Raw genomic sequence first — 25906 nt, forward strand, 5'->3', positions numbered from 1 at the left:
CCCAAGGCAGACACTTCATCATCTGAGCCGCCCAGGCACTCCTATTAAAGTATTATAAAATTCATTTTATTTGTTAAATAAAATGAGCAAAGGACCATGTTGCGCTCATGTAAATATCCTTAGGACCTACCACAGTGACTGAAACATGCTAAGAATTCAATGTTTATATGATTGGTTGAAGAGAAAAATCACCCTCTTCCACAGCTCAGAAGAAAGGAACATGGAGCCATTCTAAATATAAAATTTTGCACTATTTCTAGAACGACTGTCACAGAAAAACATGTAACACACATCAGTATTTATAGACCCACACAAATATATCTCTCATTGCCCTTAAAGGCAGAATTATGCTCCGGCAGGCATGTATATTTTTTTAACCTTTACAACTAACTATGAACTAGAATAAAATCAACTACTTTTTAATCATGCAAGTAGTTACCTAAAATTATTTGGCATAGCGAATGAATTGCCAGAGCAAAAACAAACTTCCCGGTTTAGACTAGTTATCAATAGGCAGTACTGTCCACTTGTCAAGTCACTACCAGGAGGTCATAAAACTTGAGGCTCCACAGATTTAATGGCAAAAGCAGACCTAGCTAGCACACAAGAGCTGAAGACGAACGGTGCTCACAAGATTATTCCTATCGCCTGAGCTTTGCACTCACTAAAATGTGCTTAACTCACTGTAGGTAAATTTCTCAACACTCTCCTTCAGGAAATTCAAAACAGCTTTTACTTATTAGAGAAGGACAATTGTCAGGAGCTTTTGACATCCTGTGAATTCTCCTTTAGCTTCCTGAGCCGAGTTTCAAGAACATTATTTTCTGAGTAGTTTTCCACTGGCAACGAGTGAGCTCTCTTTCCAGCTGTTTCTCAAGAACAGGCAACCTGGCTGCCCGTTCACGCGGTGCGCATTCACTGGGCAACTACTCTGTTCCAGACACTCTGCTGGGCATCGTGTATTTCTTCTGATTCTGGAACCATATTTTATAGGTAGGTAAAACAGCACGAAGTATGCCATAGATTATGGTAGATTAATGAGCTAATTTTTCAAAAGTAGAGATGTACCCTAAGGAATAAGCAAGAATCTCTATCACAAGAGTAAAAGAAGGAAAAAAATAAAGGCAGAAGAATTCAGTTCCTTTCCCATTGTAAGCAAAGCAGGTAAGAAATACATGTACAAATCTTCACCAACTAATCCCTTTTATAAGTTTTATGTGGTATCATGAGATTTTAAAGACTCAAATTACATACTGGTGAACCAATTTGGTTTTGAACTTTTTTCCTTTGAAAGAACTAATTCAAATTTAGTATTAAAATTTCAAACGTGTGATCTTTTAATTCAAACAAATATTGGAATTACAATGGAAAAACAAAACAAAAAAAGAAAAAGAAAATTTCATTTGCAAATGCTCGAGGGATGGGCCAGAAGTATCCCTTACTTGCCCTTGACCTCAGTGTTCTCTGAGGACTCCTAATGGTTTATGATCACTGCTTCCCAACGACCAAAGTTTAGTCAATGATTATCCTCATGACAAACCCCACTGTACTATTTCCCCCGTGTTTACAAATGAGGAACCTGAAAGAATAAAGCAGAAGAATCAGAAACTTGCTCCAAGCCACACAGACACAGGTAGTAAGTGGGCAAGCTTTTTTTTTCCTTTATTGTTCTCTTCTGCGGTTTTGTCTTTAGTTTCAATGTCTGAAATTCTGGAGTAGCTCGATAAGTGACTGCTAGTTATGTAAGTGTAGCGGTACAGAAAACAAACATAGAAAAAATAGTACAGCAGGGTTTGTCATGAGGATTAAATAAAGGTAAAGGTGCTTGGTTAAATAATCATTGACTATATTTGGTTGCTAGAATGCAGGTGACCATAAACTGTCAGGAATCCTCCGAGAATACTGAGGTCAAGGGCGAATAAAGCAGGAATGCAGAGTCAGGTTAACCAAGAATCCACATCCAGGGCGCCTGGGTGGCTCAGCTTGTTAGGCCTCCGGCTCTTGGTTTCAGCTCAGATGGTGATCTCAGGAGCCATGGGATCGAGCCCTGCTGGGGGCTCCCAGCTCAGCAAGGAGTCTGCTCGAAGACTCTCTCCCTCTGCCCCTCTGCCCACACGCACATGGCCCCTCTCTCTCTCAAATAAGCAACTGTTAAAAAAAAAAAAAAAATCAACATCCATTCATGCCAAACACTCCCCTTGACAGCCCAGCATGCCATGTCACTGCCCTATCCTCAGGTTTCAGAAAACAGTGCAAGCATGTATATAACTGGGAGTTCCTGTTACACTGACATAACTAGCAGTCAGTTATGAAGCTGCTCCAAAAATCAGATACTTAACCTAAAGACAAAACCCCAGAAGAGAACAAGGTCAAAATGAGGATGCAAAACAGAATGTTTACGTCCCCAACTCACAGAGAAATCTAAGCTCCTTTTCCCATGTTCCTCCTGACCACTACTTCACTAACAATGAACTTAGCGATCTAGTTTGCAAGCCAATAATTACTCTTTCCACTCCTCCCCTATCCCTGCTCTACTTTTCCTTAATACGTATCCCCTGCTAACCTACTACATAATTTACCAATTTATTATGCTTATAGTTTAAAGGACTGTCTCTGAGCACCTACTCCCCCTCTGAATGTGGGCCCCACAAGAGCAAGGGATCTTCCTGGGACTCACTCACTCATTTGCCAACCGTACCAAGTGCTTCCGGGAGAGCATGAGGCACACAGAAGTGCTCAATATTTTAACAAAACATCAAGAAAAAAAAATTTTTAATTTTAAAACATTTTTTAAAAATCAAGAAACCACAAATTCAAAAGAAAAAGAATGCTCAAGCTAGACAAACTAATACAGTTAACTACTGACAGCAAAAAAAAAAAAAAAAAAAAAGGAAGCAAGATTAAAACAGAGAAACACTTGAGAGAAAAAAGGAGTCATCCAGGGCATGTACCACAGCAAAAACGGCAAGCACAGAACGTTCCAAAGGGACTACAAGAACCACTAACAACAGCCAAGTCCTGCGCAGTATCCTGTGTGAGAAGGCAGGTAAGATCACCAGACATTTGGGAAAGGAGATCATTTTAACTGATGAGAGTATATAAAAACCTTAGTAACAAAAATGTTCCAACGATCGGAAAATCTGCTTATGCTGAACGTTCCATTCCCTGACGTCAGTTATTCTCTATTAATGGAATACTTAGGCCCATTTTCACGTTCTCATAAATGAGCACGGTGGTCTAGCATGAAAAACACGGAAACGTGCAGACACTGCTCTGCCACTAACCACTATGGTATCTGGGAAAACCTGCTTTAATTCTCTAAACAAGAGAATTTACACAATCACTAAGGTCCTTTCATTTCTAATGTCGTATAATACTATGATGTTATAATCCGAGATAAGTTGTAGATATTATTGACAAAATGAAATTTAAGGAAAAAATGTTTTGAGATTCATTTATTTTAGGGAGAGAAAGCAAGAGAGACAGAGTGCAGGGGAGGGGGCAAAGGGAGAGGGAGAGAGAGAGAGAGAGAATATCAAGCAGATCCCCCTCTGAGCACAGAGCCCAATACAGAGCTCAATTCTAAGACCCTGAGACCAGGACCTGAGCCAAAACCAAGAGTCGGACACTTAATCGCCTGAGCCACCCAGGCACTCCTTAAGGGAAAATATTCTTAGTGATAGCTGTAACTCCACCCCTTTATATCTCCCCCAAATTAATAATATCCTGGGGATATAATCGTGCCTCTGTTCTAATATATTTAGGTAGGTGATTCAAAAGCTTTAGTAATTTAACTACTACTAGTGACAAATGTCTTGAAACAAACTTAAGACACACTACAATACTAAAGTCCCTTTATTTAGGGGCTGTTCGTAAAAAGTGACTTTTTTAATTGATTGTACAAATAACCATCTAAGCCTTCTCCTTTATTCATTCAAGTTCTCCCCGGCCTTAAAAATAAATAACAAATATATCAAAATGCTGAGAACTTGCCATCATTCAAATTCTGTATTCAAATTATGTAACAGTTCTTTATAAAACAGTACATGCCTATACATGTCTGATTTCTCTACATAATTGAAGAAAAATGTCAGTCTGATACAGTGAATACCTTTTTTGGGGGGGGGATCCTTCCCTTTTATATTATAATGAGTAAAGATTCTTGAGACTGAAAAACGAGGAAACCATTGTGTTTATCCCTGACTGTAACAGATTCATTTCTTGCTACGACCACAGCGAACACTTTTCTAAACATAAGTCATTATTTTCATATACATAGAGAAAAACTATTAAGAGAAAAATGGTCAAGGACACCGTGGTGGTTCAGTCAGCTAAGGGTCAGCCTTCGGCTCAGATTATGATCCCGGGGTCCTCGGATCAAGTCCCAGATTGGGCCCCCTGCTCAGTGGGGAGTCTGCATCTCCTTCCCCTGCCACTCCCCCTGCTGTGCTCTCTCTCAAATAAATAAGATTTTTTAAAAAAAAATGTTTAATGGCTTCTTTGCGTTAAGTTCCAGGAAATATTTAACTCTCTAAGAAGCAAAGACTCATTTATAATGACCATATTCAATGCCTCAATGCAAATTACTTCCAACAAACGGCAAAAGCTAAGCACTTATCCCAACCTCACAGGCAGTGAGCACACAACTTGCACAGCTGGCTCAGGGACAGAGCAGAGCGAGGACGTGGACCTAGACCGCCACCTCGTGGCCGCAGTGAGAAAACAATCCAGTGTTGCAACCTTTCACGGCTCCATGGACCCATTACAACCACTGCCCCTTTTCTTTATCACACTGTCGAAACATAAATGCCTGAATGAAGATAACTTTCCCCAAAGTAAGTATTCTTCTCTCCTTATATTTGAGACTCTCATAGGAAGTTCCCTGAGCTAATTTAGAAAACGGCTTTCCAGGAAAGCACAGTAGTTTGAACTAACCTCAGTCCTAAGTTTTAAATTAATAAAAGACCCCCTGATGGAATCAGCAAACAAAAAAAGGTATTTGTAGGTAAAAGGGCATAATTTCTGGAGCCTGTTTTTGGAAAACCCCAACAAACAACAAGTGGTAAGGGGGGATCAAGGCTGTGGGGACAACGTAGGAGCCCAGTGGTGGGCACACGGGGGTTGACCATACTGTCTTTATCCTATGAATGCCTGAAATTTTCAACTTTAAAGTGTTTTAAAAATAAATCATTCAGATTTACTTATTAATCTTAGGGCTATGTCTTTCAAGTAATATGTGAGCTTCTTTCAAAAAAAAAAAGCCTTTTAACCTAAAACTCCAAAAAAAAAAAAAATTAGTCATCTTTTTAAAAAGTTTTTTAAAGATTTCCTTAAAAAACAATAAATGGTAACACTGTGGATGCCTTATTACGAACAGAGGAAAAACTCTCCCGATGTTATTCACTTGGGTACTTACGGCCTAGCGTAACACTTCCACTTGTTTCATGCACACAGTCAGTGAGTGCGCTGTGTCGTAAACAATCTGAACAAAAGCAAAGACGATGTGCTGTGTAATGAAGCCAAAGAGTGGCTCTCATGCTGACGAAGACTCCTAGCAGGGGAGAAACTACTCTCATCTTACTACACTTTCTAGTTACTAACTTGTGAATGTGTTACATAGAGGAAGAATGAAGGGGTGCCTTGGTGGTGCAGTTGGCTAAGCCAACTGATCCTGATTCAGCTCAGGTCATGATCTTGTGAGCTCAAGCCCTGCATTGGGCTTTATGCTCAACGTGTAGTCTGCTTAAGACTCTCTCTGCCTCTCCCTTTGCTCCTCTCTCTGTACATGCACTGTCGCTCTCTCATTCTCTCTCTAAAAATAAATACATCGTTTAAAAAGAAGAAGGAAGAATGAAAACACAGAACAGGGGTGATCATGAAGCCTGAGAACTTTGTTAAATCAGATAGAGAATGGCATGCTCACAAAAGGAAACACTTTCGTGATCTTTGATAGGAATTTATTAAAAGCAGGCAGGTGTTAAACTGCCAACAACAAAGCCAGGACCAAGCAGTTTAAGAAGGGGTCTAGTCAATACCATGGAAGGAAAATAAAGTCGGAGAGATCATGATCCACGGGCAGCAGCGCCCCAATCCCTTACTCTAGCCCCAGGGACAGCAGGCAACGGAGAGGGCCCCCAGAAGGCCCCTTCTGCTTGACACTGGGTGTGCTTCAGTGTGTGACCACACAGTGACTTATAAGCAAATCACACAAGCCAGGCTTACTTTCTATCCTCCCTAACTCTGCCTCAGGTAAAAGACTCGACCTCATAATCAATCAATCAATAAGTAAATGGAAAAGTAGGAATGTGTATTTCTCTTAAAATTTAAGTAAAAATTCTTTTAACTCTATAACAATGTGACTATGAGATTATGTGCGCATATATATAAATATATATACACACAAAGTCACACGTTTATTCCACAATGAAGGGGAAAGGGCAAGTATGTCTATCTCTTTAGTGCAAATGGAACACTTCATACAGACCGGTTAGACCAGATCTTACTTCCTGCTGCTTAAATATTTTTATGGTAAGAACCGGGGTTCAGTCACTAAATCTATCAGAGCTGATTCATACTCTTACTGAGAAAAATGTTATAGGTCATTCAAGAGGCTGTCTGTCAGAAAGATAACCTTGAAACCTCAGAACTCACACTCCTAAGAACCTTCCTAGTTACTCACGACAATCAAGGGATGTCATTTCTGTCACATGCACTTGACTGTTCACTTCCGTTCATTTTTCTGTTGCCATGAGCATCCGTCTGCCACTGTTCCCCAAAACAAAATTCTCTCTAAATATTTCAGCCTATGATTGCAAAATAAGACACTTCCTCTAACATCTTCCCAATAATTTAAAAATTAAGCAGGGGTGTATTTCTCACCTGTCATCAAAAAACCAAAAGTCTGGTACCATACTCTGTAGGGTCTGCTGTGGAGTAAGGCTCTCCTGTAAGCTGTAGTGCAGAAGGGGACAACATCTGGGAAGGGAATTTGGCAAAATCTAGCAACACTGTATGAACTTCTGCCCACTGACGCACTCTATGAAATCAACCATAAAAGCACACCTCTACAACACACATAATGACAAAATTATACTACCCACAGCAGCACAAAATGAGAAATAACCTAGGGGCACCTGGTGGCTCAGTCAGTTGAGCGTCTGACTTGTGATTTTGGCTCGAGTCATGATCTCATGGGTCCTGGGTACTGAGCCCCGTGTTGGGCTCCGCACTCAGCAGGGGAGTCTGCTTGGGATTCTCTCTCTGCCCCTTTCCCCACTCAAACACTCTCCCTCTCTGAATCTTTAAAAAAAAAGAAAAAGAAAAAGAAAAGAAAAATAACTTAAATGTCCATTAGCAAGAGACCATTTTAATAAACTACACATCCTTTCACAAAACAGCAGGTAGCTAAAATAACGAAGAATTAGGGTTCTCTATGAGATGCTAGGACTGTGACCTTGGGTATGTTTCTAGGGAAAAAAGAAAGGTGCCAGAAAGTGTACACAAGATGTTTTTCTTGATGAAAATAAGAAAAATAAGATTATTCATAGCTATTTACTTTTCCAAAACCAAACATAACACCAGAAGGATAAACCAGAAACTCATCAAATGGCTATTACTGGGGGCACCTGGGTGGCTCAGTGGGTTAAGCCACTGCCTTCAGCTCAGGTCATGATCTCAGGGTCCTGGGATCGAGCCCCGCATCGGGCTCTCTGCTCAGCAGGGAGCCTGCTTCCCCCTCTCTCTCTGCCTGCCTCTCTGCTTACTTGTGATCTCTTGCTCTGTCAAATAAGTAAATAAAATCTTTTAAAAAAAAATGGTTATTACTGGAGGACAGGGAACAGGCTGGAGGAGACATGGAAAGAAGACTTCTCTGAGTGGATCTTTTTGGGTGACTCTGGAACCACATAAATGCATCACCTATTAAAACACCAAAATTAAGAAGTAAACCTCAAATTCAAAACAAACTGAATAAATGACCATAAGTCAGTCTAATATCGCAACCACATAAGAGAATAAAATTATTCATGCAACTTCTGAACACAGTATTCTGATGGAACATCTGAATGGGATTATGTCCTAAGGACAAAAAGAATCACAAAAGAATCATAAACCGCATTTATCAGCTATCATTAGTACTGTTATTGATACTGCAATATTGAATCTACTTTTTGTGTATCATAATACAAACCAAGTTCATAAATATGCTAATGTAATCAAGAAACACAAAAAAAGAGAAACACATAAAATCAGAAAAGATAATACCACGTATTAAATTTGAATTGGAAATGTCAACATAAATTCATACTACCTAATTCTTCTTGGTCTCTAAATTCAATCTTCATTACGAGGAACCAAGGCTTCTTGGAAAACTGGTTGGCAGAGCCAAGACTGGGTTGGGGGATGCGTAAGATGAGGTTGGGGTATCGTTCTGTTCCAGAAAGCATGAAGGCTCTCAGTACTAAAGGAGCCTATCAGAGGACAGAGGGGATATCTAGATGGAATGTGCACGGAGCAAACCTGGGACTGTTTGAGCATCAAAAAGAATAATGACTGTGACTACAAAGTACTGAAAAAATATATATATCCAGAATTTTGCAGTGGGGAAAAAAGGAGAGGAGGGAAACTAATTTGTCACCAGCTCCTTTCTCCAAAATTTGTAATTAAGGTGAAAGACTTCAGCATTTGCCTTGCCTTCTTAGGAGAAACCACAGGTTATCTCTGATTGGTTAGGAAAATCTTCTCCAGCCTTTTTAACCAAGAATGGCTATTACTGCATGTATTACGAGAAAAGGGAAAGCTAAGCAAGTATCTGTTTAAAAACCAACGGTGGGGGGCGCCTGGGTGGCTCAGTGGGTTAAGCCGCTGCCTTCGGCTCAGGTCATGATCTCAGGGTCCTGGGATCGAGTCCCGCATCGGGCTCTCTGCTCAGCAGGGAGCCTGCTTCCCTCTCTCTCTCTGCCTGCCTCTCTATCTACTTGTGATCTCTCTCTGTCAAATAAATAAAAAATAAAAATCTAAAAAAAAAAAAACCAACGGTGGAATGGACCCAAAGATCACCAACAGACACTAACACCATTACCTAAAAGGCTGCTGAAGAAAGGGCATTCACCTGTGCTGTAACACCCCTTACAGATGACTTGCTAATCACAAAGGGGACATCTTATCCTTAAACTGAAGAGATCTAGAGGTCACCACCTTAACGGGCTGTTCAAAATTAGTACTATCAATACTGAGACATGCCATCATTCCTTATCTTCTGACATAATATGATGTATAAAAAATTACCTAATGAATTAAACATGCCAAAATTATTTTACCTGAATCTAATCAAGATTTAGACTTAATTTTTAGTCTGTAGAAGATTGGAGCCACAAAGGAATAAGTTAAATTAGACCAGGAGGAAAGAGTAAGACAAATGCAGGATTTGGGACATCCTGTAAGACAACTGGCCTGGACTTTCAAAACCCAATGCCATGTACTGCCATAGTAAGAAATAAAACCAGCACCCTACTTAAGGCATAAAAATATGACTCTACACTGAAATGAACTGGAACTCCTTGAAGAAAAGGCAGACTCCAAATCTGGAAGGAAAAGCTACAACATGAGTCTAGAACGTCCTTGTCTCGTACCAGATAAAAAGGAAATTCTTGACTAACGGGGTCATAGCATAAGGTCATAAAGGGAATCTTAGTGGCCAAATTTGGGGTAATTTAAGCATTAAAAAAATTATGGCAATGGATTATAATAATTTAAAGGTTTTTTTTTAAAATCCATAAGCCCACAGACACACCAAAAGGAAAAAAGATGGTGGGGGGGGGGTGAATGGAGAGCTAATGATCTTTTTTACAACAAATAAGCAATTTCAGATCATAAACGAGGTCATAGGGACGCCTGGGTGGCTCAATGGGTTAAACGTCTGCCTGCGGCTCAGGTCATGATCCCAGGGTCTGGAGACTGAGCCCTACATCAGGATCCCCGCTCGGCGGGGAGCCTGCTTCTCCCTTTCCCTGCTGCCCCCCCACCCCCTGCCAGTTTGTGCTCTATCTCACTCTGTCAAATAAATAAATAAAATAATATTAAAATAAACAAGGTCATAAAAGACTGTAATTCAATTTGATAAATCACCATTCTGCAGCCTCTCCCACCTTCCCATAACTGATTCAGACCAGGATTATCAAAGGACATTAAAACAATTGGCTGATACGCTGTTATACAAAATGCCTCAAAAACATCATCTCAAAGATTACTGATGGTACCTCGCATTTTACAACAGAAGGATCTAATTAGAAAGGTAAAAATGTCACTCAACAATAAAGAGATCTGGGGGCACCTGGTGGCTCAGTCAATTGAGCATCTGACTCTTGGGTCTGGCTCAGGTCATGCTCTCAGGGTCCGGAGACTGAGCCCATGCAGGGCTCCGCACTCAGTGGGGAGCCTGCTTGAGATTCTCTTCTGCTTCCCCCGCCCCTCCCCCAACCCCACCCATTCATTCACTCTCTCTCTCTCAAATAAATAAATCTTTAAAAAAATAAATAAAGGGATCCTGTGGCTTCCATCCAATCAAGCGAGCAGACCTAGCATCACAAACAAGGGAAAACCTGACACCGTGTGCTGCCGAGATGACGCTGCGGAGCCAAAACACTGGCAAAAGGGCGAGAGCAAACCGGTGCTCTCTGGAAGCCGAGTGCCCACATGTCCCGTGACACAGCAGCTCCACGGCAGGCACACGCCCCACAGAAACACACCACGTTCACTAGAAGACGCGTACAAGGACGGACAGACGCCACACTCGGCACGGTAGCCCGAAGCCGGAACTACTCCAATTCCCATCAACAGCAGACGTGGTGAATTACGGTACATTCACAAGTAGTACACCACACGGAGATGAGACCGGACCCACTACAACACAAACACCGGTGAATCACACAAACATGCTGTTGAACAAAAGACCAAAAGCAAAGGAGGACACATGTAGGACTCTATTTACGTAAAGCACAAAAGGGGCAAAACTAATCTGCACGCTTACAAGTCAGAGAGACTGGAAAAGGACGAAAGGGGACTTCTGAGGGGCTGGGAGTAGTCAATTGCTTGATCTGAGAACTGACACACAAATGAGTTCAATTCATTAAAATTCACCGATCTGCAGACGCCTGGGTGGCTGTCGGTTAAGCCACTGCCTTCCGCTGAGGCCCTCACCCCAGGGTTCTGGGATCGAGTCCCACATCGGGCTCCTTGCTCCGCAGGGAGCCTGCTTCTCTCTCGGCCTCTGCCTGCCACTGTGCCTGCTTGTGTGTGCGCTCTCTCTCTCTTTCTCTGTCTGACAAATAAATAAAATCTTAAAAAAAAATTCACTGATCTGAACACTTACATGCATTTTTCTGTATCAACGTTATACTCCAATAGAAAAATAATTTTTTTAAATACACATCACCCACACCTAAAAACATTTAAACTGAATCTAATCACTAGAAAACACTCAAATCCTGAACACAGGCCATCCTATAGACAATCAGCCTAAGCTCTTTAAAAATGTCAGCCATAAGAAAGACTAAAGAAACGACAGCCATATTATAAACACAGGATAAATACAATAGTTGAGGCAATGCATGGATCCCGTATTTAAAAAACAGGCGATAATGAAAAGTATTTTTGGTATAACTGGGAATATCTGAACATGGATTGTGAAGTTACAGATTTCTGTTAATTTTTTTTTCCATTTTATTTATTTTTTCAGCGTAACAGTATTCATTCTTTTTGCACAACACCCAGTGCTCCATGCAAAACGTGCCCTCCCCATTACCCACCACCTGTTCCCCCAACCTCCCACCCCTGACCCTTCAAAACCCTCAGGTTGTTTTTCAGAGTAGGAATGATAGATACTGTGATTACGTAGGAGAATATACTTATTCTCAGGAGGCGCATGCTCAGTATTTTCAGGTGAAAGGTTGTAATAACCACAACTTACTCTCAAACGGTTCAGATAAAAAAAGAGAGGAAGAAAGATAAAGCAAATCTGACAAAGTTGTTAACAACTAGTGAGCCCTGGTGAACAGTATGTGGGTGTTCACTGTTATCTTTCAACTCTTCTGTTTGTAAATTTCAAAGTTTTCCAGTAAAAAGTTGGGCAAAAAATGGTAATATCACAAAAAAAAGCATTTAAAAGATAGTCTTTCTAGAATAAAAAATATAATAACGAAATAGAATATAAAAACCTAGGTTGGGGGCAGCTGGGTGGCTCAGTCAGTCAAGCACCCAACTCTCAATTTTAGCTCAGGTCAAGATCTCAGGGCTGTGTGCTGGGCATGAAGCCTGCTTGGGATCCTCTCTCCCTCTCTCTCTGCCCCTCCTCCCTACTCAAATAAGCACATGGTCTCTTTCTTAAAAAAAAAAAAACAAAAAAAACAAGAAACCTAGATTGTATACTCTTTTTTAAAAATGGGAAAATGTAAATAAATATAAAATTAGATATTAGATGACATCTGTAAATCACTGTTAATTTTCTTATATGTGATAATGACATTGCATTTTGAGTAAATACTTATTTTTCAGAGATGCGTGCTAAAGAACTTAGGAGTAAAATGTCACGTGTACAACATAAATTAAAATGACTCACACACAAAAAAGATGAGGCAAACATGGAAAAGTATTATTGAATCCAGGTGATGAGTATATAGGTGGTCCTTTTTGTTTGAAAGTCCATAAAAAACAATTCTGTCAGTGCCTCAAAACGTGAAGAGACCATTATAGCTGTAAGTACAGTCTGTTTTTCAGTGAGGTTAGGAAAGTTGAGGTCAATTTTAATTATTCTAAAGAATCAATGGCACTTAATAAATGTTATTAGATAATGGTGTTTTCTATATACAGTATCAATAAAATTCCAGCTAAGATCCCACATTTATATACGAAATTCATGGTATTTTAAAAAACAAAGATTCATATATGCTGGTTTTCTATTGTATTATACAAAAGACAGGTCACAAATTATACCCATTTGATTTATATTATATTATTTTCTGAAAATCTGGTATCTATCTGAATGATTGAAAACAGGAATGGAAGCAAACATGCTGGAGGTAATTCATCAAGTCCTTTACAATCTTGCTACTTACAATTAGGTGCTACTTCTCTAAGATGTTACTAAAAAGAACTGACTTGCTATTTTATATATCAAAGCAAATCTATATTTATCTTCTCATCAAATCTTTAAAAAAATTATCCACTTTTTGGGATGCTGAAATGATTATTTTATGGTTACCAATAGAGTTAAAATGGATTTTATGCACTGATATGGTTGCTTGAAGTCTCCAAAGTTACTATGCTGACTTGCATTTACTTTAAATGCTTTACAACTGTGAGAACAAAAAATGTATTTTCTTCAACACAAGTGAATTAGTTTCACCCATTACATTAACAAAACCACACCAGAGTGAGCTGCTGCACAGAGCCCTTAAAGCAAGTCAGAAGGACACTTGCACTTTTCAGAGGAGAACTTTTTTTGGCTTCTTTTCCTGAATCCGAGCACAGGAACACTGGCCATTTAATCATGCAGAAAACTGTACTGATATACAAGGGGTAATTACTTCTGCACTCGGTAACGAATGAAATGGCTCCTTCAGAACAAAACACCACACTTCAAGACTGGGAAGCAAAATACTATGTTCAGATCAGTTTCTCAAGGCAGCCAACCTTGCAGATGGAGTGTGCCTACTCTCTACCTGTAAGCAAGGGTTTTGCCACATGAAGTAAGAATTTCTAGGATGAAACACACTAGGTGAAGGACCTCGTTTACAGCAGTGACCCTCTCCTTACATGGAACCATCTCCGAGGCAGCTCACAGGCTTGAATTCCCTATTAATTAGCCCCAAATTTAATTATGTTACTGAGAGAAAACGTGAGGTAGTGCTCCTGACCACCGCCCTGCTTATAAAGCAGGGGTATCACTCGGAGAGAAATGACCGTGTTCAACTCCTAACTCCAGAGTGGTGGCACAATGAGGCACAAGGGGGCAGGCCACAAAAATAGAGACTGGCTCACCAATTCCCAAGGGAAGTAACTGTATTTGGAACAGTACAAGGGCAAGTTCAAGTCTAAGGGCGTTCTTAAAAATTGAGATTTTGGTGATGAGCAAAGAAGAGGAGACCAGCAGTCTCATGAGATGACATGCAGGAGACCAGCGGTCTCATGAGATGACATGCAGGAGACCAGCGGTCTCATGAGATGACATGCTTTAGCACAGGCCCAGCTAATATAGCAGACAGAAACAGAAGACGCAGCTAGGAAGAGCCTTCTTGGGGTCAGAACAAACTACAAAGAATGGCCTCAAAAACTGTCCCCGCGAAGGGGCACAAATTTAATTAAACCAGACTACAGAGCATTTTATGCCCTGGGACACTGTTGAAAACCACAGAGCAACCGGCCAGCAACTGGTGCAGCCTAAGAGCCAGGTCTGATAGCATAAGGGACAAACATCCTAACAACAGATCAGGGAAGAGAAAGCAGAACACTGGGGAGACCGCTAGCACCCCAAGGTAGCTGCAATGCTCAAGGCTGAGACCTAGCGAGTGACAGCAGAGACCTCTCATACTTTACATAAATGGATACTCTGCTCTCTTCCTTACTGATTTTAAAACCAATTGTATAAAAGAGCATAATTGTGCTGTTGGAACAATGACATACACACAAGAAATGTATCTGATAACATCATCCTACAGAAGGGGGATGGGAACAAAGCTTTAACACAATAAGGAAATTACACTAGATGGTAACTCAAATCTAGTCCTAGACATATTCCGAAGAGAAATGAGTATGTCCACATAACACCTGTACACAAATGTACACAGTATTTTTCTTTTTTTTTTTTTTAAAGATTTTTTTTATTTATTTATTTGACAGAGAGAGAGATCACAAGTAGGCAGAGAGGCAGGTAGAGAGAGAGGAGGAAGCAGGCTCCCCGCGGAGCAGAGAGCCCGATGCGGGGCTCGATCCCAGGACCCTGAGATCATGACCCGAGCCGAAGGCAGCGGCTCAATCCACTGAGCCACCCAGGCGCCCCTACACAGTATTTTTCAAAGGAAAAAAATGAAAGCCACCCAAATCCCCACTGATGGGTGGAGAAACAAAGTGTGGTATGAGGAAATATTATTCATTCATAAAAAAAAAAATACTGGGATATGCTAAAATGTTAATGAACCTTGAAAACACTATGCTGTGTGAAAGAAGCCAGTGAACAAGAGACCACATACTGTGATTCTGCTTGCATGAAATATCCAGATTAGGTAAATCCAGAGATAGAAAGTGGAATAGTCATTGCCTAGAGCTGGGGCATTCAGGAAAAAATGACTCTGGTCATGTCTGGATCACATGTCTCACCCAAAAGCTTAGGTGGAGGAAGGTGCTTATTTGAACCACATGTTTTCAGAAGAGTAGAGGAGTGGTTCCCACAATAGTGTTAGCCAGGTGGAGGCGTCTGCGGCGGGGGGGGTCTCGTTTCAGAGTGGTGAGACTTGAGGCAGAGCGGATGAGGCATGATGGACTTAAAGTCATACTGGTAGGAAGAGGATGGAGAGGGTACAACAGATACTTTTTACTGGTTCAGGGATAAGAATGCATCTCAACTTGGGCCAATCAGTACCTTCCTCGGGACTTCTTACTGAAAAAACGCGCGCATTATTTTTCGCTGACATCACGTGCTGTGAAAACAACGTACCTTAAACTGGCAGTATTCATCTCTGCCACCACGTGCCTACTTCAGACTCCCAACCTCACAAAGAAAGCAAGCTGGGAGACCACAAGCAAGAGACGCTAGTGGTATTTTCCTGAGATCTACTGAAGCCAAAACTTCTTTGTTACATATGCAAATAAATCCTTTCTTAAAATCAATTCCACCTTGGTTTCTGTTGCCTATCAAGTCCTAATACATTTCTTAACAACGAAATGGAATTCTCTAGCTCCACTATCTAAAATCTTTCAATCATTCTTTATTACTACTAAGGTTAAAGTCCAAGACCTTAAGGTCTACAAATTCTGGCCCCTTGATTATATGATGGTATAATAACCAACTTTGGCACTGCAAGACACCATAAGCAAAGTAAAAAAAAATAAATAAATAAATGGCAAACTACAGAGGAGTATCTGCAACTTTTGCCCCAAGGGCTTAGGTTTTTAATATATAAACAGTTTCTAAGAAATGGAAAGGAAAGTATTCCTAGAAAAACAAGCAAAACTATGACCATGTGGTTCACAGAATATAAAACTCAAAAGGATTTTAAACATAAGAAAACATGCTCAATTTCATTTACGATAACAGGAATGGAAATTTAAATCACACAAATTTAATTTGCATATATATGGCAAAAACTCAAACTCTTACAAAATCTCAATGACGGAGGCCATGGAGGAACGGGCAGGTATTCACATAGATTGCTGGCTACAAAAGGGTACAACCCCTGGGAAAAGGAATCCCTCTGGAGACTAAATGACGACCCAGCAATCCGGAAGCTTCTAACAAAGACATAGTGACAAAAAAACAAATGATTCTATGTACAAGGTACTCACTGCAACACTACACAAGGGTAAAAGACTAGACACTGCCAAACGGCCACCAGTAAAGTCAGAATGAAGAAACCATTCTAGTACTCAGCAGCTAGAAAATGAAGCTCTCTATATATTGCTCTTTTTTTTTCCTATATATTGTTCTTGTGTGACCTCCAAGTATACTACGTTCATATAATAAATAGCGGGAAACGTGTGTATCTCAGTATATGTACTGGTATGTTGTAAAAACACACATACACACGCACACTATATACTCAGAAAGATCACACACAAGCACACACACAGATACTGCATGTATATATGCTTACATTTTCAAAAAGTATCAACAGAAGCAAAATTAATTCTAAGATAAACAACCCAGTTTCTTTAAAAAATGCTATTAAAAACAAGAGGGAAATTTACTTTAAATTAAAAGATGTTCAACCAAATGAGATGTATAGATCTTACATGAATCCCTATCCAAAAAAACCAATTATAAAAAGACACTAAAAAAAAAATTGAGAAAACTAAAGAAAACTGAGTATGTACTGGGCATGAGAAGGCATAATTTATTGTTAAGCTTGCTGGGCGGATTATGGCACTGCAGTTATATATTTTTTAAAGTTTATAACTTTTAATCTAGACATTTCCCTTTTAAAGAAGAAAACAAAACACTGTTTATTATATATTTGTCTCACAGAAATGCCCAGGTATCATTTTAAATAATCCTTTATCACTCGTATTTTTTGTGAACTGACTATTCCATCTAGAAGCTTATAATTCAGGTTCAATTTCTTCAGCAAGAATATTCCATAGGTGGCATTTTATACTTCTTACATATAGCCCTGTTGCCAAGGATGCCATTCTCCTTTTTGGCCCGACAAACATTCACTTACTCTTTAAAGACATAGCTCAGAAGTTACCTCCTTCGGAAAACCTCCGTAACCTCCAGGCCCATACTCAGCTGGCGTCCCCTACTAACTAATTCAATAGCTAACCCTAATGGCACTGAACTGCCTGCCCCGTTGTCCCAGTCAGGCCGTGAATGCCGTTAGCAATGGACTAGTGCGCAGGACCAGACTCCACGGAGGTCTGAGGCCTAAGTGGGCGAAGTTCCAGAAAGTAATCTATACCCAGTACACACATCAGATCATTGCCTGGTGTCATGGCCCAACCATTCATACCTGGTAAGCAGGAAGCTCAGGGCCAGAATCTCCAGGTAATACAGGAAGTAGTAATGTCCAGAAGGGGTAAGACCCCTGAGAATATCAAAGGGAGTTTTTGCACCTGGCAGACTCCTTACTATTTGTAAACACTATCTCCCACAGCTGCATGTCTCAATGGGGAACTTACAGAAGCACTTCCCAAACCGGAATGGGCATTCAAATCGCCCAGAAACCCAATTCAAAATGCAGATGTGGATTCAGCGGGGCTTAAGTGGGGCCCCAGATTCTGCATCCCAGGTGGATGCTGTTGGTCTGCAGACCACACTTCCCCCAGTCAGGTTCTGGGAGACCTGAGAGTCAGCCCTCTCTCTGGGCACATCCAGCATTAACTCCTGTCTCTGTCTTACTAATCATCTCTTTTCATCTAACACAGTCTGTGTCATTAAAACAAACAAACAAATCCAAACTTTAATTCTTCTGCACCTGTTGGCATCTTCCTTGTAATATATCCCCCCCTGACAACTCTGCCATCTCTCCCCATCTACATCTTTCCAGCCTGGAAAACACAGGCCCTCAGTAAATGCTTGTTTATGTCATAGTCTACATAATCTCAACATACTTAATTCTTTCCCACTGGCTTCTTGTTAAGATATGTTTGTTCACTGGTCCATCTTTCCCATGTGTTTATCAACCCCTCGAAGGCAGAGACTCTTCCCTTCGTGCCCAGGGTCAGGTCTGGCACATAAGCAGCATCAGCGGTGTTTGCGGACTCAGCCTTATGATGAACACATAAACACACTACGCCAGGTACTTGGAAAGAGCCCTGAATACGAACCTCTCCTTTTTCCTGCAGGACTTAAATGCTCACATGTAGGGCTGGTTTTCATAAAAGTTTAGTTAACATACACCGAAAAGGATCATCGGCTCTACTTAACAAATAAGAAAATAGCAAAAGAAAGTTCTATATTATCCTTCTTCAGAGACAACCTCATCAAGATAGGAAAAAATGTTTCACAAAAGGTACCTCCGTCTTCCCACATTCATCAGGCGGATCCTGGTGTATGGCCATTTGATACTTGACATATAAAGAAAATGACTGGCTGAAGGACGACTTGAACTCTGGGTCCTCAAAGGAGACAGGTACTAACCTCACCTTCAGAGCAAGGAAAATACAAGCAAATGCTGTTGAAACATCTCTCCCCCCTGATGTGCTTCTGAAGGTGAGGCTAGAGTAAGATCTCCGCAAATCCACTTCCAAAGCTCAGCGCTGGAGTTTTCAGGCAATGAATTAACCCCGGAATGTGGTGACTGGCCCAGAGCCTAAAGCGCCAACTTTGTACTAACACTTAGGAAAATTTTTAACTTCTAAGGGCCAGGACAATTCATTTTTCTTTTGTTTTTTACTCTTTCTACGTATTGTGATTCTCTGCAGAGTCAACAGTGTGGCTCATGGTAGTGGCCACTACTTCTGTCCCCTCTGCTACTATTAAGTGTATTAATGTTTTTCCCCTTCCACATTTTTCTTGGGTATTCTGATTTATAAAATGACAAGCATATGAGAACTTCTATCAAAATATTCTCTTATCTTAAAAAAAAATTCTACGATCTTACTTTTCTAGTCCCACTCAGTTGTGTATGGGGATGACATCAACAAAGTATAATTTAGCTGTCATGAACTCTGTCTACACATGACTTTGAAAAGGAGATAAGGCCTATTAACCATGTCATGCAAACATGCCTATCGTAAAAATACAAAGACTTTTTTGTTTTTTCTCATAAGTATTTTATCTTTGAGCTCCACTTATTACTAATTTTTAGATAAATACATCCAGACACAGCAACGTTAAAGACAATTCATTTTACGTGCTACTTTCCACTTTGCAATTACGCGTGACTGGCACTTCGCATGTCCTAGGTAAAATCTGCACTTTCAGAACGTTCGTTACTCCACATCCCTATCCTTTTGCAGATATGCTGCCAATTGAATATAAATAAAATGTACCACAAATAAATCAAGTTATAATACAATGGTATCAAATGGAGGGGAAAGTTCCATTTGCACAGAAAAATTACACTTGGCCTGCTGACCTGGCTCACAGTTGGTTTATCAGGTGGGTCCTGGTGAATAACCATCTGGTAACGTTTATAGACCTGGTAAGACTCCTGAAATGTGGCTTTGAACTGAGAACTTGGTGGAGATGATCTCACCACCCTCACCTTCAGAAGGAGTTAAAAAACAATGTTCATTAATTATTTATTCCACAGAATACACATTAACAGTCACTCCCACCCAAAAAGAACCCAAAGTTTCCACACAAATATTAAAGCATGCACATATAATATTTTAACACTACAAATGAACAGGAAAGTAAATTTTTCTTTAAAAAGTTACTTCTCCAACTTCCAGACTTATTAAAAAGGCAAAAGATCCTATCTAAACTCTTAAGATTTTTTTTTTCTTTTTTAACATATAATGTATTATTTGTCTCAGGGGTACAGTTCTGAGGACTACGATCTACGACTGAAGTATGGAAGATTGACTCTATTGGAAAATGGCAGAACACTTCTGGCACTCAAGACACAAACACAAATAAATACTCCTAAATTCTAGTTGTATGCAACTCACCTTCAGTAAATCATTCAGAGTCCAGAGTGCTAACCATTACACTATGGAACCCTACTCAGTAAATCATTCAGAAAAACTAAAAATGGGAATATATTTTTTAGACATTCTTTATGCATCACTGCTAACTCTAAACTTAAAATTTTTTTTCATAACTGTGAAAGACAATCCTCAAAAAGTATTCCTATTTCATGGCATAGCTAAGAACAAAGACCCTAAAGTTGGATTTCTCTTACTCAAATTTTCATGTCACCATCTTGGTCAAGCAGATAAATTTGCCTCTCTGTGCCCTGGTTTCCTCACACACAAAATGAGGATGAGTTAACAATAGTAGCGGCACAGTAACGGTGAACACTTATTTTAATAGTGATTATTACTAACCAGTTAAAATGTGTTAGCAAAACAGAAGAGTCAAACGGGAAATCAAATGAAATGTAACAAAAAGGCTAACTGGAAAATTTTCACATGTGCCATAAGAAGTAATTCTTCTGCAAACAAAGAGTAATATAAACACACGGTGGACAAAAAAACCTCTGCCCATCCAAGGTATAGTTACATTAAAAAAGTAAAAGCCGCCTATTGTAGAACTGCTGTTCTATACTTTAAGGAGCATGTCCAATTCTCTTTACAATTTGAGAACGAGAAAGTCAATACCAAAATCAGAGCAGCTAAGGGATTAGAACAGTCAAAGTTGTTAAGATTTCTGTCTGATAATATATATATGATCCTAAGGTTTAGAGTCTGTTAAAGTTAATTTTCAATATCAGGTCCTTAGTGAAGCTCTCAGATGGTATTAAGCTACAAATTCAAAGGCTGAGCAGTTATGAATGAGATATGAGAACATAATAAAATCATTATCATTAATATTTCAGGGAAAAAATGTATAAATACCAAATACTGAAGAATGCAGATTTAATCTGGAATGTAAATCAAAAATAATGGGAATACTCTAGAAGTAATCATACTATGCCTACAGAGGTTTGAGAGCATTACTGAGAGAAGATTAAAGTAGTGCCACCGAGTACTACTTAGTCAATTCCTAACTGCTGGCCGGCACGGGTGCTCCCACTAGAGTACCCACTAGAATGGGTAGAACCGTGATCTGCTGGTGTGACCTGTTCTCCTTCACAATCGAACCAAACTGCTAAAAATGAAATTTTAAATGGCATACTAAATTTCAATCAAGGGATACAATAAGCCAGAGTCCCTTACACAGTAACATGCTAACACAGTAACTGGAATTATTTTCACAACTTCAGTAACCGAACCGCCTGAAGTATTTATTTTAAATCTTAAAAAAATGTTTTTCTCAAATAGCAGTTAACTTAGTAAATACAAATGCTACTTCATCCCAACTCACTATAATTTCCCATTATTTAAATAGCAAAATATCAACTGAGTAGGATAACCTCAAATGAAAATAAACAAGGTATCAACAACAAATAAGTAAAATTAAACACCCTCCAAAGTACCTCTAACTTGTGTGATGCATTCTCTGGTAGAGATTCAAAAATTAAATCTTCAAGTGATTTGGGCTGGTTGGATTTATTAGCCTTTGGTGGAAACAAAGATGGTGGTTCATCTTGAGCCTGGAAACCCTCAAGTTTTCCAGCCGGGTTCTGCTGCATGAGTTTTAACCTTTTCCTTTCTTTTCGGATTTCCTTTGCTTTCCGACATGGAGGCTTACTCAAATCTGCCCCTTTGCCTAAAAATAATTGCAAAATATTAAACCAATCACGCCTGACTCTGAATTCTTTTGTTTTTCCCCAAAGTCTCAAAGATTCTACAGAATTAAATCTAGAGTTCCAACAGTTAGGTTAGCTTTGTAGATAGGTGTTTCAGAAGATTCTGATGTAGAGCCTTAAGTTGATCTTAAAATTCTAACTTGGATGTAGGAACTGTCAAAGAAAGTAAATAGTCACAGAAACTTTTCACACAGCTCTTACTATGAAAATAAAAAAAAATTAGTATTCATCCACTTTTCTGCCTTTGTAAGTTCAAAAAACATAATCAAATGTCTTCTACTCTAGGACATGGCTATTTCAAGCCCATCCTTGAGGGACATTCCTCTCAAAGCGCTGGTGGACATAAATACATGCTTAGGACCTGGGTGTAAGAAAACACTCCAGCAGGTTTTTTGATGAAAAAATACTCTTGCTTACTTGAAAGTATTTGTGTCTCTCCATCTAACAAATGGATGGGGTCTCATTTGTTCAGCTCCAGTTAATGAGAGTTTTGTTTAAATTAAAAGAGCAAATACCAAATTAAAAGGCCTTTAAGATATGAAAATTTTAACTAAAATAAACCACAAATTTTAGTAAGTGCCCTTTCATCTAGCAGAGTCTTCAGGGACTTGATGTTGAGAAGATCATTAAGAAGTAGAGGCAAATAATGAACACAAATGAAAACTTCAAAATAATTTAAATGCCCAATAACAGAATAATTATACAATTTTTAAAACAGTTAAACCACAGACTATCAGTCATTAGAAATGCTTAGAAATTTTCAGGGATTTGTCATTACACAAGGTTAAAAAATAATTCCACTTACGTATAAATAGATACATGAAAAATACTTTTAAAAAAGCCTAGAAAGAAACGTAACAGTCATTTTACATGGGTCTAGAAGTAGAGAAAGGACTGTTCTTGTTTTTTGTTCTTGCGGTGTTCTCTTTTCTCCAAATTCTCTAACAATGAACATACTTTTGTAATTTTTTTAAGGTCATTAACAAAATAAAAGTGTTATTTTAAGATCCTAAAACAGGGGCGCCTGGGTGGCTCAGTGGGTTAAGCCGCTGCCTTCGGCTCGGGTCATGATCTCGGGGTCCTGGGATCGAGTCCCGCATCGGGCTCTCTGCTCGGCAGGGAGCCTGCTTCCCTCTCTCTCTCTCTGCCTGCCTCTCTATCTACTTGTGATCTCTCTCTGTCAAATAAATAAATAAAATATAAAAAAAAAAAAGATCCTAAAACAGTATTTACAAATCATGTAAAAGTTAGCAATATGAAGTTCTACAAGACTAGCAAGTTCAATTTTATAGAAAAGAAATTCAAGACTCAGGGTGTTAAGGGACTTGCCAGAGACCAAGAGCTGGTCAAAAAAAATGCATCTGATACAGGGTGCCCAGGTGGCTCAGTTAGTTGAGCGTCTGACTCTTAATTTCGGCTTAGGTCTTGATCTCAGGGTCATGAGATGGAGTCCCGGGTCTGGCTTCATGCTCAGCACAGAGTCGGCTTGGGATTCTCCCTCTCCCTCTGTCCCTTCCCGGGCTCACGCATGTTCGTTCGCTCAAATAAAAGTCTTATTTAAAAACAAATTTGATGAGAAAATAGTGACTTCACTAATAGTAAAATCATATTACTTCACTAACATGTTTTCCAATTTAAAACAAACTTTACATATAGAAACAGACTTTGAATAATTCTAATAACCAGGCAACAAAGGACTGATTCTATAACTAACCATTATTTTATTGCATTAGAGAATGAATTTTCTTTGGCCCGGGAATCTGTCTTCCTCAAATTTGTTCTGAGAGGCACAAGAACATTTGTTGAAGAGCACGCTCTCTGACATGGGCTGCCTGAGGTCATCTCTGTCACTGGCTAGAGGACCTTGGGCAAGTTTCCTTGTCTATACAAATAAGATAATAACCAATCCTACCAATGGAATTCTGTGAGGATTAAATGAGTTAACACATATGTCGCTCATAAAACAGTACCTACTACTGGGTACCTGGGTGGCTCAGTTAGGTCTGCCTCCGGCTCAGGCATGATCCCAGAGTCCTGAGACCGAGCCCCGCGTCAGGCTCCCCACTCCGCGGGGACTCTGCTTCTCCCTCTGCCCTTCCTCCCCACTTGTGCATGCTCTTTCTCCCTCTCTCTCTCACAAATAAATACATAAAATCTTTAAAAAAAAAAAACCCCACTATTTAATTAGGGCTATCTATTATTAGCTATCATATGCACCACCAATTCCTACAATGTTTTACCTATACAGGTATCCCATAAATTGTAATAAGGCAAAAACAAACAAACAAACACACACACACACACAAAATCCCTGCATTTTCTAAAAGTTATCTAAAACTACATTCCCTACCAAAGTTGCAAAACTATGAACAAATTATGAAACTGGAGTGAAGTGAGAAACAAGTTTTCAGCATTTTTTCTCAGAAATCCCACCTATGTCAGCCCCACACTAATTAATTCTTTGGACTAAGCAAACAATACTTACTGTGGTTGCTTTACTCTACACATATGTACTATCACATTACCAACTGCAATAGACAGCAAATTAGGATTTCAGCTTATTTAGGGGATAAAGATTCCCCCAGATCAGTAAGATCCTTCAACAGAATGGGAACAGATCAATATAAAATCAATACACCATACCAACCCCGCACCACAGAGGCTCACACCACTCAAGGATCCTAGATTAGTCCCAAGAGTTTTAAATAGAGTTCAATAGACCTGCATAATTTCTAATTATGTTTCAGGAAATATACTTTTAACATTTTTAAAATAAAAAGGAGATGCATGCCTCAGGAGAAAATCCAGAGGTTCCTACATTTTAAAATCGTCTCAAGTTTTTAATGAGAAATATCATAAAGGGAAAAAAACAGCAAACTTTTTTCTTAGTGTTTTAGTAATCACATGCTGAAGATCAGGCTGGAATTGTTATTCTAAAACTTTGTGTTTGATAGGGTAAGGCAAGTGCGTAACTGCAATATTCTAATTCTAATTCTAATTCTACCATTCTCTGTGTCCTTGAGAACCAGGTTTCTCAGTGTGGAAGAAAAGAAGATCTAAATGTCAAACAAACATGTAAAAATATGATAGTCCTGAATTTGAACTGCAAGTATCAATACGATACATACTCCTTGGAGAAATGGCTGTACAAGATGATCCAGGAGCCTCAGGTCATAGGAAGCTGCATGACTACTACCATTTTATCCCCCCAAAAACTAGAAGGCAACTTAGAGAAATTCCCACAGGAGCAAAGAATTAAGACACAGCCAATGTGTTTAGATCCATGAGTTCACAATAATACCAGAAACAAAGAAAGAAAGAAAGAAAGAAAGAAAGAAAGAAAGAAAGAAAGAAAGAAAGAAAGAAAGAGAGAAAAGAAAGATTGATTAACTAGTCACTGTTAGAAGAGTTATTTTGTAGGATGGACAATAAAATGCAAGAATCAAGCATTCCTCTTGCTTTTCTGAATTCCGTGGGAAACAGATGAGAAGAGGTTCTGTTTACGGAAGTATCCAGCTAGTAAATGAAAAATGAATGACAGAATATCTAATGGATCAATGGATTTAGGCATTGAGCACTGACCCATGGCTATTTGCACTAACAAAGAGAGGTACCCAGACATTATGTGTCTCCTGAAAGAACCTCCCACCACCCATGAAGTAACCTTACCCCACTCAAATAAATAATTTGAACTTGAATCTGATTAAGACTTCTCTCTCTTCCTGAAAAAGCAAAACAAAACTGAAACACCAAAAACCAAAATACAATTTAATCTTAACTCTGAACTGATTTAATCTTGACTCTCTAGATCCAACCATCAACTTACAGGCAGGTAAAGG

At 39.4% G+C, this 25906-nt stretch overlaps 1 protein-coding gene across 5 annotated transcripts in view; it reads right to left on the bottom strand.

The window, feature by feature from the left end:
- The window catches only part of ATE1 (arginyltransferase 1), a 176644-nt gene that overhangs the window by 137979 nt on the left and 12759 nt on the right, over positions 1–25906 (bottom strand). For 2 of the 5 annotated variants that reach the window (XM_046027786.1, XM_046027787.1), the window contains exons 6-7: positions 21795–22027; positions 19788–19916 (exon numbers count right to left, since the gene is read on the bottom strand). In XM_046027786.1, coding sequence (XP_045883742.1) covers positions 19788–19916; positions 21795–22027 — 362 coding nt within the window. Of the gene's footprint in view, positions 1–18723; positions 18853–19787; positions 19917–21794; positions 22028–25906 lie in introns of all 5 variants that reach the window. The other 3 variants (XM_046027789.1, XM_046027788.1, XM_046027790.1) reach the window with 2 other exon arrangements.

Source organism: Meles meles, chromosome 13 (assembly GCF_922984935.1).
Source record: "Meles meles chromosome 13, mMelMel3.1 paternal haplotype, whole genome shotgun sequence".
NCBI lineage: Eukaryota > Metazoa > Chordata > Mammalia > Carnivora > Mustelidae > Meles > Meles meles.